Source organism: Lontra canadensis, unplaced genomic scaffold, assembly GCF_010015895.1.
Source record: "Lontra canadensis isolate GAN:19392208 unplaced genomic scaffold, GSC_riverotter_1.0 scaffold56, whole genome shotgun sequence".
NCBI classification, from domain to species: Eukaryota; Metazoa; Chordata; class Mammalia; order Carnivora; family Mustelidae; genus Lontra; species Lontra canadensis.
In genome coordinates, this window is record NW_022631050.1 from 2,299,251 (window position 1) to 2,316,929 (window position 17,679).

The 17,679-nt window shown below is 38.7% G+C and overlaps 1 protein-coding gene across 11 annotated transcripts in view; it reads right to left on the reverse strand.

The window, feature by feature from the left end:
* Window positions 1-17,679, reverse strand: part of PEX5L (peroxisomal biogenesis factor 5 like) — a 224,579-nt gene that overhangs the window by 7,329 nt on the left and 199,571 nt on the right. For all 11 annotated transcript variants that reach the window (XM_032875417.1, XM_032875415.1, XM_032875413.1 and 8 more), the window contains 4 exons: window positions 7,446-7,562; window positions 4,745-4,888; window positions 1,700-1,770; window positions 216-413 (listed from right to left, as the gene is read on the reverse strand). In XM_032875417.1, coding sequence (XP_032731308.1) covers window positions 216-413; window positions 1,700-1,770; window positions 4,745-4,888; window positions 7,446-7,562 — 530 coding nt within the window. The remainder of the gene's footprint in view (window positions 1-215; window positions 414-1,699; window positions 1,771-4,744; window positions 4,889-7,445; window positions 7,563-17,679) is intronic.

The window sequence follows — 17,679 nt, forward strand, 5'->3', positions numbered from 1 at the left end:
TTTGCTTTAAATTATGGTACTCTGGCAAAATGTCTGTGAGTGCCCACAATCTTGATCATGTGTCCAATTGTTGGTTCTGGTCTCGGCATCAATCTTTGTCATCAGAGTTGCTCTTCTAGCATTCCTGTTGCTGGTGAGGCTTGTTAATTACCCTTAAGGTGCCTAATGGTGTAACAGGGTGTTGACCGCTGACTGTAATTTAATTAGCAGGATACCTATCAACTGGAGACTTGGACATCCTCCGGGTAAGGCCTGGAGATCCCTTCTTGCTCTTCACAAGGTATTTGTACTTTGGGTTTTGCTTAATCCAATTCTTTAGAGCCTCACAGGCATCCTGCTGATGGCCGGTGTTAGTATAACTCACGGCCAGAGCCATCAAAGCTTTCAAGTTGTTGGGCTGTAATTCCAAACACCTGCAAGAAGGCATAAATAAATAGGTAAATAAATAGCCAATTTCAGATTTTTTTCTGAGCTAGAGTCTAACAGTTCTTTAGAAAATTTGGGGTTGTTACTAATTAAAGGATGCAAAAGCATGGCTAAGTTTATGTTAAGTCCTTGGAAAATACCGTATTTATTTATGTGAAAATTGGGATCTAAGTATATTTTTAAGAAAGTTAAAACTCATCTTGATGAGCGCTAGGTCCAGTAACTTAATAAATGGTTTACAACCATAGAAAGGGTGGCTAATCCTTGCACAAAATTTCTTAGGAGTTCATTTCATGAGGACAGATAGCATTGTTTTAATGCCGCTCTACTGTTGATGTATTAAATGTATCATATCCACAAAGCAAACTGACTTGAGGTAAATTTGATTCAGCAGAGATGAAAGGCTTTATAGTGTTTTAAAAAGGAGAGGGAGAGTCCTGTGTATCTAAAAGACTACTGACGTGGCTTTACACGGGGCACAGGCTACAGCTGCTCCCCCTCATGCCATTCCACTAGCCTCTAGCAGGGGCCTTTCAAATTTGGCGATGCATGAGAATCATCTGGGGATCTGCTAAATGCAGAGGATGTAATACAGTCAGCCTGGGGTGGGACCGAGACTGGGCGGGTCTGACAAGTTCCCGGGTGATAATGAAGCTCGTAGTTGCTGGAAAAGACTTAGAGTCTTACTGCCCTAGACAGTACCTACATCAGTGCTTTAGGGAGAGATTATAGAGGGACTGTATGTTGTATAGGGAAAGGGGAAGTTGATTTAGTAGGGGTGATTTTTTCAGGGTACACAGAGGGCCCTCATTAAGTGAAGTGTGATGCTACATCCACCCAAAGCAGTTTAGACCTTTAGTCATGGGCTCAGTGGTTATCCTTGTAGGTCACTGAAACTCTGTCAGGAGAGTCTCTGTAGACACAAGGAGCTAAAATTACACTGAGATTATTTTGAGTATGTTTCTTCTGAGGAAAACTTTCAAATGCTGCAGAAGGCTAGAAAGTTAAGAGGAACTATATATGTATTGAGTCTATTTTATGACCACTTTTGACATAGTCACATTTGTGTCAATGAAGGTCAGCTGATTTGGGGATGACAAAACACTGCGATTTAGGAACATTATTTCTTCATAGATTCTTGTTTCCTACAGCTAAGTACAATGTGGCATCTCAAAACTTATCCTGGCCAAATTCTTTACAATGTACCTAAGGGTCAAAGATAGCAAAAACAGGAAGTGACCCGGCCCATGATTTTGCACTTAGCTTCATCTACCTCTGGAGGGCGACAATAGCTGCTTGTTCGTTTTCATTCTCTGCCTGGGTTATCCCAAGGAACTGCCATGCCTACAAAAAACAACTGAGGTCAACATTGCAAGAGGAAGCAGATTCATTCCTGTGCTTTAGATCCCTCCATGCAGAACAACCTGTCTCAGACTCGACAGTCTTCTAAAAGGGAAAAATATCATAAGCATTTCTTTATTCAAAGGCTCTTCTGACATCTGGGTCAAGATCCTCTGACATTTTGACAAATTCTCAGTATTTACTCTCCTGTGACCCATGGAAACATTTGAGTATCTGAGATTTTACGGTATTAGGTGCCTTAAAACCAAAAGATAATTATATGAAAGTATGCATTTGTGAGGAAAAGGGATGGAAAATAACCCAGAAATATTGCTGAATAGCGTGGACTTTATATAGCAAGGAATCTCAAGATGTACAAAATGAAATCAATTTGTGATGCAAGTCTGACTGTTACTATAAGAGCTAACAGAAACTTTAGGAACTAGGGAAAATAAAAACAAAACTCTCCATTCTAATGTGTTCATGGCTCTAATATCACTGTTAAAATGCTTAAAGCACATATAAAATGTAATATAATACATACATAATTTTATAGCCTACACTTATACTTTATATTGCAACATAAACACTTTTCATGTTTCTATAAAATCCTTATACTTATAATTTTTAATTTAAATTTTGTTGGGTGGATACCCTATTGTTGATTCAACCAATAACCTGTTACTGTAAGGTTGTTTCAGTCCTTTGCTATTGTCAACAATGTGAAGAATATCTTCAAGCAGATAACATTTTTCATATCTGGAACGAAAGTTTTTAGTATAACAAATTTCTCCCTATATATTTAGAAGAACAATAATTCTCACACCATTACAAGAACAATCCCATGAAAAAATCTCTCATTACATATACTGTCCTCAAATTTGCTGGGGATGGGGGTATGTCAATTTTTAAAAACCCTTTAAAGGGGTTTGGGGAGTGCATAACTACACCTACAGACATTTGAAATCAAAACTATATGACGATACATAGAATCATCCTCAAATGCTGTAAAAATTATATTGGCTTTATCATCCTGAGTTTTTATTACCCATGCCATATAAACTCATGAAAATACTGATTATTTCTCCTCCAAATATCAGTTATTCTTTTACATCTATTGATTATACACAGAGAAGCCCTGATGTTGATTTCACCCTCCATACATCTTAGAATGCTTCTTAAGTTTGATGAAGCAATCACTCTCTAGTGGCTTCTCGCTAGCCTTTGAGCATGGTGTCATTTTCACTGTTCACAGATCGTCCTTTATCTGAATTTTGGAGTCTCCAAGATTCAGAAGCCCTGAGTACTTGGTTGGGATCCATTAGTTACCCAGTGCCTTAATCCTCTCATTTATGAATCTGACATAATAATGTATACTTCTTTTTTTAACCTTCCAGGGTTATTGTGCCAAATTATATAATACACTTGAAAACACCATAGCATTTAGAAATGTAAGATGATATTCTTTTGGGGGGATGGCCTATAGTTTTCTACTAAAGTAATGACTTTCTCTTCTGTAGTGATTCATGTATCTTCTTTAAAATTCCAATATTTCGGTTCACATTCCAATTCTCAGTTCAATCTCATTCCACTGTCAATGTTTTGACTAACAAGATACCAGGGAATTAACATAGTAATCGGTTTACTCATTCTTTCTATACAAACTTTAAGTACAACCAATAATAATAATGAAGGCTAATTACTGATGTACCAGACATGAACTAAGCACGTTATTTGCATGAACTAATTTAATCCTCACAACACCCAATGAGATAGTTATTATAATTGTGACTTCCATTTTATGTATGAAGAAATGGAACTGAGACAGTTTAAATGACTTGTCTCTGACCACATGGCTCATGGCTCATGAGTGGTAGAGCAGGGATTTGAACCCACACATTTAGGACAGCAGAGCCTAGAAGCTGAACTGCTACTCTATACTGCTGTCTCAGCACCATATATACCTCTCCCTAGAATTTCTGCAAATCCCTTATGAGGATTAGTCCTTGTGAGACGATTACTGAAAATCACTCCCAAACTAAAAAAGGAGACTTTACACCTACCACTATCCTATTACAGGCCTCTGCAGGTTTGGAAACATAGTGGATTAAGGGAGGATGGCAAAGCCTCTCTTAGCGGTCTCTTGGCCTCTGTCTCCATCACCTTCCACACCATAGAGAAAGGGATTTTTCGAACATGCAAATCTGATTGTACCCTCTGCTGAGTAGAGTTCCCTAGTGGTTCTCCTGGCTTTCATGAAATTCCGAAGCTTACCCACCTCTTCTACCTCCTCTCCCATCATTGTCTTCTCCCCTCAGCCCCCTGGAATAATGTTTCATGCCCCACTGCCCACACACAAACCATTTCCTCTTAACACCTTGATGCCCCTGCTGTCTTTCATTAAGCCCCCTCCTTCAAACCTCAAATTTGGATTTAATTGGAGGGGAAAGCCCGCTCAGAAACCTTGCTCTCTGCTCTCATGGCAGCCTGTGCATACTCTGACATTGCATTTATTACACTGCATTGATTTATTGATTTGTCTCTCCAGATAGAACACAAATGTATCTTTTCAACAGTTCCATTTTCCCAGCCTGGCACATTTCTTGGGACACAGTATGATATTGTTCAATAAACGTTGAACGAGACAAGGGTGGGGTAGGGTGTTGCTCTAGTCCTAGACAAGACTATACACTGCCCCCTGAAAACTACTGCTCAACCTCCAGGTTGACAATTTTGGTTTGTCATTTCTTGTCCCCACCCTTTTATTTTGGGGCACTGTGGACACTGCACATTTGACTTGGTTAGAGAACAGGTACCTATTTTTAACTTTTAAACATATAGCAGAGTAAGCCAGGTTAACTCCTTTGGGAGCCTTTCCTTGATGCAAATGTAGCCCAAGAGAGTTCTGTGGCATCCCGGGTCCCTCATTCACATGCAGCCACTTTGTGAGCCAAGCAAGATAAAGAGAATATGTTACCTCTGCATCTCCGGGGTCCTGAAGAATCGCTGCTTCCATGAACAGGATGGTGACGGGCAGATCCCCTTCCTTCAATCTTTTTAAGCCTTCTTCAAATGCTCCAGGCCAGTCCTTGAAGGGATTTTCAGTGTGAAAGTAATATCCCTACAAAATGGAGAAGGGAACTATGAGATCTATTGATTTATCTCTTCATTCTGATATTCAGTGAGCTCTTTTTGAATTTGAATTTAATTAATTTATTTTAATTATTTAACTTATTTAAATATCACTGTTTTTTCCCCTTCCTGTGAAGGTAGTACATTTTCATTATATAAATTTTGGATGATATTATTTTGTTATTGAATAATATAAAAAGAAACAAAAGTTATCCATCATGCCACAACGTATCACTGCTAATATTTTAGGGTTTGTTTTCTGACTATTACTCTTTTGCTCTTTTTGCTTTAGCCATTTCCCCCTGAGATTTAAAAAATGCAGAGTTTTAGACGTATTTTTGCTAAGTGCTACCACTCATCCCCCTGAAATGTTAAAGCCACACACTGTACATCTGCTTATGTGCTGTGACTCTTTGGAGGGCTACAAACCATTCTATCTACCATTTTCTCTACCTTCCTACTCCTTGAGCCAGTTTTTGTCCTATGGGGGGCTATATTCGCCCCATTGAGAATGCATGTTTTAAAGTTATAGGTCTTTTCTTTCAAAAATTTAAATTGTACAGAAGTATAAATGATCTTTTTCTATGAATATATAAATTAAACAAATAAGCTCATATACAGTCTTGTAGCTTAAGCCCCACATAGTTTTAGTTTTAAAAATTATTTGCATTGTGCCAAAACTTATTTAACCAAGGTCCTACTGATGGACATTCAGGTTACTTTCAATTTTTTTGTTTTCATAAATAAAGTTACAGTGAAAACTTTGTGCTCAAATCTTTGTCTGCCTATGATTATTACCTTAGGATAGACTTCTAGAGGGATTTATTAGACTAAAGGCTATGAACTATTTTGAGGGCCTTGATATGTATAACTGAATTTCGAGATTTGTCCCAAGTTAAACTCTAATTGGAAATATCTGAGGGAACTGATTTGTTGCAACATTACCAACATAGGTCATCATAATATCCTTCTAATTTGATAGATACAAATAAGCTAGTCTGTTAATGATGCTACTAAGGTTTTGAAATCGGTTAAATGGAGACTTTCATTCTCCATTGTCACTGAGACAGCCCTCTTTATCTAAGCCACAGGGTATGTCCAGTTTATGTAGTGGTGTTACAGATATGGGGTCCCAGGGGCGAGGAACTCAGGGTCCCAGCCATGCCTCAGGGGCATGAATTATATTCTAGAGTCTGACAATATATATCAATGTTTCCTCTTCTTGCTTAGCTTTGATTTCTTTGTGGAAGAGGGTTTTTTTAAATAAGATAGTTACTCTGATTTTATGAGATTGCCTGGCCTACTGAGGGGCAGAGAATACTGGGGGAAGGAAGACATTTTAATGACTATGTAGACTGAAAATCCTCTAAGATCGAAGACTATTCATCATCATAGTATATTTCTACATAGGCATTCAATAAATATTTGTTGGATTGAAGAGATGGAAGTTATGCAGAACAGAATATTATTGAGACTTCCTCCACCACAAAAAAATCCATAATACACACATATTATATATATACATATATATATACACACACATATACACATATATACATATGTGTGTGTATATATAGTTTTTCCTTTAGTAAGAAAATTCCATATCTTTTTCTATCCTTCAAGTCCTTTAAATTTATTTCTGAAAAGTGTCCCTCCCCTCTTCGCCAAGTGTTATTTTTTTATTATTTATTTACCTATATTTATTTATTTTTTCACCAAGTGTTTTTAAAGATTTTATTTATTTATTTGACAGAGAGATCACAAGCAGGCAGAGAGGCAGGCAGAGAGAGAGGAGGAAGCAGGCTCCCTGCTGAGCAGAGAGCCCGATTCGGGGCTCGACCCCAGGACTCTGAGATCATGACCTGAGCCAAAGGCAGCGGCTTAACCCACTGAGCCACCCAGGTGCCCTCACCAAGTGTTTTTAAAAGCATAAACCCAAGGTCAACTGGGACTGCATGGGCAATTTGGCTGGTTGTTGACTAAATTCACACATTTGCTGGATCTCCTTTCAGGGGAATATCTTAAAAGGCTTGGGAGTTGTCCCTGGGACTTGACCTGGCTGTGTGAAGGGTATCTTTTCCACTGAGTTTCTTTGTTAGCTGTATAAGGACCACCAGTGAAATATAGCCCTAAGCCCCCACCTTACTCCCCTGTCCGCTGATACCATTTCTATTAGCTAATTCACCTGGCTCAATGAATGACTAACAAAAAGCACTGTGAGATTAGTCCGTTCTTGTTCCAACCCACCCTCAATGTCAGTTAGTTCAGTAACTTGCCAACAGTCAAGATGCAAGCTCTTGGTGGCTGCCAAACTGTATTAATTAACATTGATAAAAATAAGGGTATTTCATTCCAGCTTTGCTGTCTTCACACATTGGAGGATTACATTGTTTTCATCCACCAGGATTTCTTCTAGGTCAGACTGACATTAATTTGTCTACTTAATTCTTGACTTTTCTGCAAAATAGTTAATGACTAATTTATAAAAACATGATGCAAAAATGTTGAGAAAGCTGGTCAGCATATGTAAGAACAGAATTGGTCACCTTCTCGCTGGCCGAGATTGTAACTTGGTTCTGAGCTTCTTGGTTCTCTGATATCCAGTTCCTCCGAGCCATTTCTTCCCATTCTGCTTGCATCTTATCCCAAAACTCTGTATCTGACTAGGAGACAGGAAAAATGAAGAGAAATGGATTTAGGACCATGCTATGTCACCTGGTTTATTTCTAGAAAGACAGTTTTCCTCATAGATCAGAATGAGTTCTGAGGAGGAATAAGATGTTCAAACTGGCCACATCCAATGATACTCATGGTTGAAGAGCTCCTGGAGGGTACTTAGTGGTCAGAATGTTGAATTGTATTAGTTGTGACTTTCTCCAGCAGGAAAATAGTTACCATCTGAAGGACGAGGGTCATATATACCAAATTCAGCTAAAAATCCATTACTTGAGCTGCTTCAAGTGTGGGCACTGGGCACACATTTTAGGAAGGATGGTCTTAGAGTTGCTCTCAGGATATGAGGAATTACAGCAATGGCTTTGGGACTGAATGGGCAGTGACTTGGGGAAGTAGCTGACCATGGACAAGGGAAAATAACACTAATTGACCCTACTCTGTGCTAGGACTGTGCTAGGAAAACACTGAGCACAGAGGATTATGGTCACAAAGCTAGGATTGCATAGGATCAGAACCCCAGTCTGGCTTTCAAGCCCATGCTCTATGGGAAACATGGCATCCTGGTTCTAAAGAATGAAAGACATTGGCTTTCAGTGTGAACTTAACTGAATCCTCTTAGTGAAGGTCTTGTCTATGGCAGGATGATTTTTTGAAAAATATTACTTTGTGTTTTTCTCCTTATAATTTTCCTTTATGTTTTCCAAAAGGGAAACCAGGCCATTTGCTCCCCTTTACTTCAGGGGAGGACTGAAGCAGAAATTTTCTGAAAGATCTGTCCATGGTTGGCTTCTATTTTGTTAAGCCTGAAGAGAGTACTTTGGGAGTCCTGGTATGAGGAAAAAGGGGCAAATATTTTAAAGAATTTAAGAGAGGAAGGGGAACTTTCCAGGGGTGGGAAAAAGAAGTAGGGTGGTGGATTCTGAGATGAGTGGGAAACTGGTGCTTAGCTTTTAGGTTTTCCTCTGTGAACTGACCTGACTTTCAAGAGGGTGACAGATGGTATGAATGGGGAGGCTGACTTCAATTCTGATTCCAACATGGCAGGGATATAGAAACTGGATTTCAAGGAACCACTTGTTGGGGCTTGTTGTTTGTTAGCCATCAATATGATAGACAAGAGGGTAGAGACTCTGCCCTTGATTTCTGGCACCACATAATCCTTCCATATTTGGTGTCTGAGTCTAAGTTAGTAAGAGAGATGCTTGGAAACTACTTAATTTTCTTTAAAGAAATCAAGGGGTGTTAGTGCTTGAACACCTGAGTCTGGGACTGAGATGCATAATCTTAACTGCAAATCTTGATTTCTATGATTCTAAGTCTTGTGACTTGTTAACATGCCATCAAAGTTGCCCTTCACCTTTCAATCCTTCTAGTCTTACCTTCTACTCTACCCTCATGCCTGGTGGTGGTTGTTCTATAGTGGAAACTCTTCAAAGTTTGTCTAAATGATAATTATAAGCTTACGGGTATATACGTTCAAAGAAAAAAGTCCAGAACAATGTGCTTAATCCCAGGCTGCTAAATAAATAGTAGGTCTTGTTATTCTCCTTTATTATGTCCACAATACTCCCTCCTACTACAAGAGCGGTCCTGTCCTTTCAGCAGAGGCCTCCCCTTGACAAAGCCGCAGGGCTGCAAGTACCTTGACAAATTTGTGTCTGAGACTCTAGAAGCACATGGAATGGCCATCACTTATCCAGGTTAAGGTTAGGAATAAAACTCAAAGTTTCTTTTTTTAGCAAGTCTTTCTAGCAGAATAAATACCAAGTTATGCAAACAGAATGATCTCAGATATACAAAAGTAATGGTTTGATAAAAAATTAGAAAGAAATATGCTGCCATATTAAGAGTAAGTTGTCTGAATGAAGGGATGATGGATGGTGTTTTTTCCTGCTTCTTCATACTTTTCTGCACTTTCTGCATTTTCTACAAGTATGCATTGCTGATCTAATTTTTTAAAAGGTTCAAAACAACAATAAAACAAAAACAATTATCTATCCTTTTTAAAAATACCATAAACCTGACTATTTAGATACTGAGGAATTTGGAAAAAATTTTTGAAAAAAATTTTGGAGACTTGTTTTCTGGAATAGCTTTTCACAGATGTACATTCAGCTTGTCTGCATAGAAACTAAGATAAATCTATGGAGTGATTATAAAGTTTACTGATTTTCCCAATTCTTCTGAATGAAAGAATGAAGATGACTTCATAACATGTACATCTGGATTACAAAAGCATGCATCACCTTTCCCGCAGTTTCAAATTAGATCTGCGGATACAGAAATAAGACTGCTGTATAAAACAGGACCTCAGTGGAGGTGAGGTTGCCAAGCTCTTATTTAATGAGATACACCAGGACTTACTGTTACCACTTAGAATGAGATCTGCTGACTAATTAAAGTGCGTAGCACAGATTCCTTTAATTACAGATGACTACTTTTAGCACAATCAATTCTCATCCAGTCTCAGAATCTAGATTTCATTCACATAACTGCAATTAACACTGCTTCTTTTTTCTATTTCTAATCAATTTTAGAGAAACCTGAAACACACTTGAATTTTAACTTTTGTCAACACGACTGAGGGAGTTTTTATGTATTGATGATTTCTTAGCTGTTCTGGGATTTTGTAGATTTTTTTAAATACTCTACAGGTAATAAGTTATCTGCTTACACCAGAAATGAGCAACTTGCAATCCATTTTCATTTTTAAAAATAGCTTTCTGATTATAACAATGGTAGATATTCATAAGAAACTTGGAATATGTGGTAGAGTGGTTAAGAACAGCAGCTCTCTCCTCATATAGACACGGGAACAAATGTGGCTTCATCACTGATCTTCTGCAAGACCCTTGACTCCTCTAGGTCTCATTTTCCTTATCTTTAAAATGAACATACAATAATGATATTGGTCAGTTATTATGAGGATTAAATGAGAAAATATATCTGTGGCATGAAACACAGTGTTCAGTAAGTGTTGGTGTGGTTATTAGTGTTTTGGTATCACTGGGAAAAAAAGAAAGAATGAAACAAAGAGCATCTACAACTTCAAAGCACAAATATAGATCTATGAATATCTTGGTGTTTTAATTTGCTGTAAATACATATCTTCTTCTAGATTCCTTCCCTCTCTTTATTTAAATCTTTCCCTTCTACCTCATTATTTTAAAATTGGAACAAAGTTAAGAAGATTATGGACAAAACAGATGTAGCATAAAATGATATTTAAGAAGAGTTGTTACAACATGGAGCAGGCCTTGAGTAATACTATTCCTTCATAAATAGTATGATCACAGTGATAGGAAACAACAATATATAACATGTTTGGAAAATAATGACTATAAAGAAATGCACCAATAGCATTACTTTTACGGGATGCGATTATGAATAAGTGTGCCATCTCCTTTCCTTGTATTTTTTAGCATTTCCCAAATTTTCTAGTGCTGACACATTATTTTTGTGAAAAAGTAAGATTTGGTTAAAAAACACTTCTGGGGTGTCTGGGTGGCTCAGTTGGTTAAGTGCCTGAACCTTGATTTTGGCTCAGGGCATGCTCTCAGTTTTGAGAGATCAAGTCTTCCTCAGGATCTGAGTTTAAAGGGAAGTCTGCTTGAAATTTTCTATATTCCTTTCCCTCTGCCCCTCCCCCTACTTGCACATGCTCTCTCACTCTCTCTAAATAAAACCTTTAAAAAAAAACTACTTCTTTTCAATCTCAATTCCTCCATGATGTTTCTCCAAAGACCCTAAACTAGAGGGATCTCTTGCTTCTCTGAGTTCCTCTGAGCTAACACTGTGTACGAGTGGTTAGGAAGAAGAGAGATGTGTGCTAGAAGCTTCTATTATCCCTGTAAACTTGAATGAGTTGTTTAAACCCTTATGTACTTTTTTTTTTTTTTTTTTGGTCATTTGTAAAGTAAGAAGATTAAATTGGCTAGACAATAGCTCAGGTTTCTTTTCTACTCAGATTGACTCAAAAGATCAGAATGAGTGGGACAGGAAGTGGGCTTCTACCCTATTCACTGATCTCTAAAAATCGTACTTTAAAGCATTTTCCCAGGAGTAAAACTGACATTTTCCCTTTACTTTTTGGTTGTAAAACTAGAAAATAAAAATTTCTATGAGAATCACGGTAAATAAAATACTAATTAAATTAAAATATAAAGAATAAAAAAAATAAGCAATTCAATTTAGAATCTGGGAATTTTAAGGAAGAAAAGCATATTGCTACTTTCTACTCACTAGTCTATTTTGGTTATCCTTGAGTTAAAGTAGAGAGACTTTCATTTTTGTGGTCAAATGTAATTGTTGAGTAGAAGTATCCTGGAGTTGGGCTGTGAAAGAACTGTTTGATGTGAGATGGTTTGTCCATTGTGCCTGTGAGGAGTCTGACTTTCTTTTTGCTTTAGACATCCATTGATGAACTGTCACTAGATCAAAACTTAAATAATCCATTCTTTATATGCAAAAGAAAAGAGAGTAGCCCTTACATGGCAAGCAATGAAAATCTCTGTGCAGTTTTGGACAAAATATCTGCCACAACAATTTTTGTCAAAGTGAAATTACGTGTAGATCAGTTAGAGACCTTATTGCCCTGGGATCCCAAAGTCCAGGCTAGCAAAAATGGCTGAAACATCCCCACTCACATCTCTTATTGACTAAAAGCTAATATTAGTCAAAGATTCCATGTGGCTGCCCAAAGAACATAATTCAACCAGGGGCTGTAAGAATAGACGTTCAGCACCCTGTTCAAGAACGGAATAGAATTTCGATTGGTCAGAATTAGTTTGAGCTCTGGGTGCAGTTCTGGGTGTCTAACATAGTGATGGTCATTGGCAAGCTGGAGTCTATTCCAGCAAGAGTACATGGGCAAGAGTAACAGTTTATGAAGCAATTCACTGGTACAGCAAGGTTCAGAGGGGTGGTGGAACTAGGCAAGAAGCCTTAGTCTTTCTTGCAGACAGAAGAACTAGGGTGAATGAATGGCAGTTCCTGGGGAACAGATTTTTATCCAATGCCTAAAAATGTAATGGGCTCTTTCCTCTTCAGAAGGATGGATTCCTCCAAATAGAAGTCTATTTTTTTTCTTTTTTTAAGAGAGAGAAGGGTGAGATGCGGGAGGTGGGGGGTGCAGAGGGGCAGAGGAAAATGGAAAGAGAGACTCTCAAGCAGGCGCCACACCCAGCATGGAGACTGACAAGGGGTGCAATCTCATAACCCTGAGATCATAACCTGAACCGAAATCAAGAGTCAGACATCTAACCAAGTGAGCCATCCAGGTGCCCCAACGTTAGAAGTGGAATGACCAATGTGAGGAGTCCTTATAAAGATAATTCACAGATTAGTTTGACTTGATGAATTCTATAATCTCTTATGACCCCGAATATCAGATTATAAATTATTAATGAGTTGATTCATTGATTCAAACAGGAAGTCTCAAAATTTATAAAATCTCTATGGGATAAGAAATGGTCATGCATGCCCTTTTCTCAATCTAAACAATACAGGGAAGAAGACTCATGGGCTTTGGTGTCAGGTATAATGGGCCACAACTGGCCTTGTCCCCTGTCACGAGAACTTCGGCAATTTCGCTCTTTAACTTGGTTTCCTCATTTGTAAAATGTAAAAAGAGTCTTGTAGAGTGGTGGTGTGGATGAAGGAAAACAATGTATGTAAAGGGCTTAAAACCTGTAACATTAAGAAAGAAGGAATGGGGGACACCTGGGTGGCTCATTCAGTTAAGCACCTGCCTTTGGCTCAGGTCATGATCCCAGGATCCTGGGATCAAGCCCCGTGTTGGCCTCCCTGCTCAGTGGGCAGTCTGCTTCCCTCTCCCCACCACCCCTTCCCCCGGCTCATGCTCTCTCAGCCTCTCTCGCAAATAAATAAAATCCTTCAAAAAAAAAAAAAACAAAAAAAAAAGAATGAAGGAATTGGCAGTTTGTGTAATTTCATATTCACAAATGAAAAAAATGACTTTTTAAGATAGAGAGAGGGTGCCATATCATAACCTGTAAACTGTGTGGTTCAGAAGTTTGAAAAACGACATTATTGGTACTAGCACTCAACACAGATTTTCTGGTTGCCTCTGGGTTAGACATTATTCCTTGTTTAATGAAACTGGTCATCACAGCTCAAGTTGGCCAGCGCTTGGGCAAATGGCCAGAGGCTTTTGCCAAACAACGTGGTAGCAGGTTGGTTCCAAAATATGGGGAGAAAAAAATGGAATTGATGGGAAGGAGAGGAAAGAGCACCGCACAGGAGGCTAGAAATAATGCAAGACTTGAGCAGGATGTCAGACGGCAACCAGAACCATTTCTAACAAAATCTAAGATATTTTCCTGTTTTTTATGTTCTTCCCAGAGCAAGCCGCAAAGAGAACTGGAGTACTAAAACACAAGGAGCAAAACTTGTTGTTCAAATGGGCAGGGGTCATTTTTGAAAGAGCTTTTAGCATATTCATTAGCAAATGAATGCCTTTGTGGAGCCAAAGTTTCGCATGATTATATTCATTGTGGCTCCTGTGGTGTCTGTATTCACTACAGAGAACTGCTCTCCAGGGGCACTGGACCTGGAGCTTTGGAGACCCAACTGGGGTTTGCTGCTGCTTTGGGAATAAGGTTTTGTGGGGCCAATTTCTCAGCAGCTGTGTATGTTTTGCAGCCCTCCTGACTGCTCGCTGGATAGCTGGAGACTGAGGGCTACAGGGCTACTTTACCATGGGCACAAGGAAGATGGGAGGGCCCTTGGGTTTGACCCTTGCCTCACATCCACATGGTAACAAGTCCTGTGATAAAGGAAGTGGCCTGTGGATGGTGGTAGAAGAAGTCCTGGCAGGTGGCTTTCTTTTCATAAAAGGCAAGTGTCTTAGATTTTGATTGATGAGGCATCCACTTCAAAGATGGCGACCTTGAATAACACATTATGTCACTCCCTCTAGATAAAGAGACAGGTTGTTCATTCCCAGTCTTCCCCTTCCTCCATTTTAGAGATCTTGGTTGATTTCAATAACTGACCATTTGGTTGCTTGCTTTTTTCTCTTCCCATACTTTAAATTGCTGCATTTGTGTTTTAAATTCACCAATAAAGAATGAGCCCTCAAAACCCTAGGCCCCCCCACTCTCAACCCCAATAAAATCAGAACCCCAGGCCTGGTCTCTTTCTCTTTACCCATGACCTCACTGTGTGGCCCCTGTAATTTCCAGGACTTGTAAGTAATATACTTTTTCTTTTCCTGGTGGTTATTGCTGAGAGGACCTTGAAATCATAATAAGAACCACAAGGGCCGGTCCAGCCACAACACTGGTTCTTTTTTTTTTTTTTTTTTTAAAGATTTTATTTATTTATTTGTCAGAGAGAGAGCACACACAAGCAGGCAGAGTGGCAGGCAGAGACAGCGAGAGAAACAGGCTCCTTGCCGAGCAAGAAGCCCGATGCAGGACTTGATCCCAGGACCCTGGGATCAGGACCCGAGCAGAAGACAATGGCCCAACTAACTGAGCCACCCAGGCGTCCCCACAAAACTGGTTCTTGATAGGTTAAGACCAACACAGAACAATTATGAACAACAGGCAGTGTGATTCAGTTCTAGAGGGGCTTTCTTCTCCTTTAGCCATAGCCACACGTGGTGAAAAGTTACTGAGGAAACTCCCTACTAACTTTAATAAAATAAGATATTAGAAATATTTACTATAACCCAAACTTTTATATATATAATATCTATAACCCAAACTTTTGGGTTTAGTAAATATTTGGTGTTTGTGCTTGCATTATAACAATATTATTGCTAAATAAAAATTTGGTGTTTGTGCTTGCATTATAGCAATATTAAAAGAATAAAACCAAACAAAACACCTGGGTACTACTGTTAGTAGTGGTGGTTACTATTCTCAAGAAACTCACGCTCTGATGATAAAATAAAAATTGAGGCAACTGTAATTCAGGATAGGGTGAACAAATGATGTAAAAAGAGATGAAATTACTTGCTAAAGTCACACTAATTTTGGTTAATAAAAGAGCCAGAATTCAAGATACTTCATTCTTTCCTTATTTGACAGACTGCATCTTCCAAAATGGCTAAAGCACTATTTCTGGTCCCTCATCCTCTCCAGAACCTTGCCACACTCCATTAAGAGGTGGAGTTCCTTGCCTGTCTTTGAATACTTGCCTTGGCAAATAACAATGCAATGGAAACGACCTGCCATGGCTTTTGGGACTAGATCCTACAAGGTGATATGGTTTCTGCCTGACTCCCTCTCTTCCTCTCAAGATACTCACTCCTGGCATCTAGCTATCCAGATGACTATCTATCTAGCAAGGAAGCCCAGGCCACAAAGAAAGGCCACATGCAGGCATTCTGGCGTCTGTTGCAGCTAAGTTGTCAGATGACTACTGGCATAAGCCATCTGACATGGAAGTGAGAATGCCTTTATTTTTGTTTTTTTTTTAAAGATTTTATTTTTAAGCAATCTCTACACCCAACGTGGGGCTAGAACCCACAACCCTGAGATCAGGAGTTGCATGCTCCTCTGACTGAGCCAGCCAGGGGCCGTGAGAATGGCTTTGGATTATTCCCACTCCTCAACATCACCATGAGCCATCGAACCACACTGACACATACCAGAACAAAGATGAATCATCTTCTCTGAGATCTACACAAATTACATATTTTTTGAGCAAATTAAGAATTATTTTTTTTAAGCCATGAGTGTTGGAGTAATTTGTTACACAATCATGGTAACTGGAACATACTTTAAGTTCGAAGATTGGAGCACAGAAGAAAGACTGGGTATAGAGAATGGACCTTGAAGGATTGGCAGGATAATGATGTATGGTAACATTTCCCCACAGAGTGTTCTAGAAACAAAGAGTTCTGTGGTCAAATGAGCTTAAGAAACTGTAGGTTAAAGCAGAGGCTGCAAATTGGTGGCCTATGAGCTGATCTAGCCAAGAGACATATTTTTGTCCCCTCAAAGTGGATGTAAAATTTTCCATCAAAACCCAGATTTCAGATATCTCATGAAGATTTGTTAATATTGGGCCCACAGGAATAGAAGCAGCAACTCACAGGTGATATGTGGTATCTCTACTTCCTTACCGCCATTGCCAGGTCATTATCTTTATCTCCTGGAAGTAACTAGTTTCCAACTTCTGGACAAAAGTGAACATGTTCCTTACTGCATGACTTCCCAGGCTCTTCATATGCTAATGTATATTTTAGATCTTTAAATGGGGACATAAACAATAGTCCTTAAATGTATTTACCTTGAACCTCTGAGTATGCATCTGTCATCAGGGTTCTCTAGAACATAGCTTGGAAAATGTTGATATAGAGATGGGGCATCTGAAGTTCCACAAAAAGAGAACTCTTTGGTGGGATAAATTCGGTGTATCCTGAGAAACTACCAGGGACAGGAATTTACCACATATAGTTTGTTTTCATGTGATTGTTTCCAGTGAAACTCATCTCCAATTAGCCAGCAGGTTCTCTAACCCTCACATCTGCTGTGTGACTCAGAATTCTTCAAGAATCTGTTGTTGTTGTTGCTCTAGAAAAGGAAATGAAACCCAGAATGTGGAGGGAAGAATTAAAATAATTTTTGTAGGATTTTAAGAAGACAACTCATTTGATGAATTTATTTTGTCAATGCTAACTAACCATTTAAAATGGCTTTGAAATTACATATAATTATGTATACAGATTGGACAAAGACTGGAAGAAACAGTAAAAAATGAAAACAGTTAATTTATTAACGTTATGGGAATTCTGGGTAATTCCTAGCCTTTCCTCCCCCAACTTGCTGATTTCCCTTATTGTTGTTATTTTTTAGAATAACTTAAATGAGAGAAAACCTTTAATAAAGGAATTATTTTTCTGGTGACCAACAACTTTTAAGTTCTATGATTGTTTCAGGGCCTGTAAAAAATGTAAATATCCTTAGTATTAGAAATTGTGATTAAGAGCAGAAGTTTTGGAGTTAGTCTTGGTAAGAATTCTAGTCCTATTACTTAATTGTGATGTGACCTTGAACATGTGACAAATCTCTCTAGGTCCTGGTTTCTTCACATTAAAATGGTGTTGTTGGAGGAGATGATCAAGAGGCT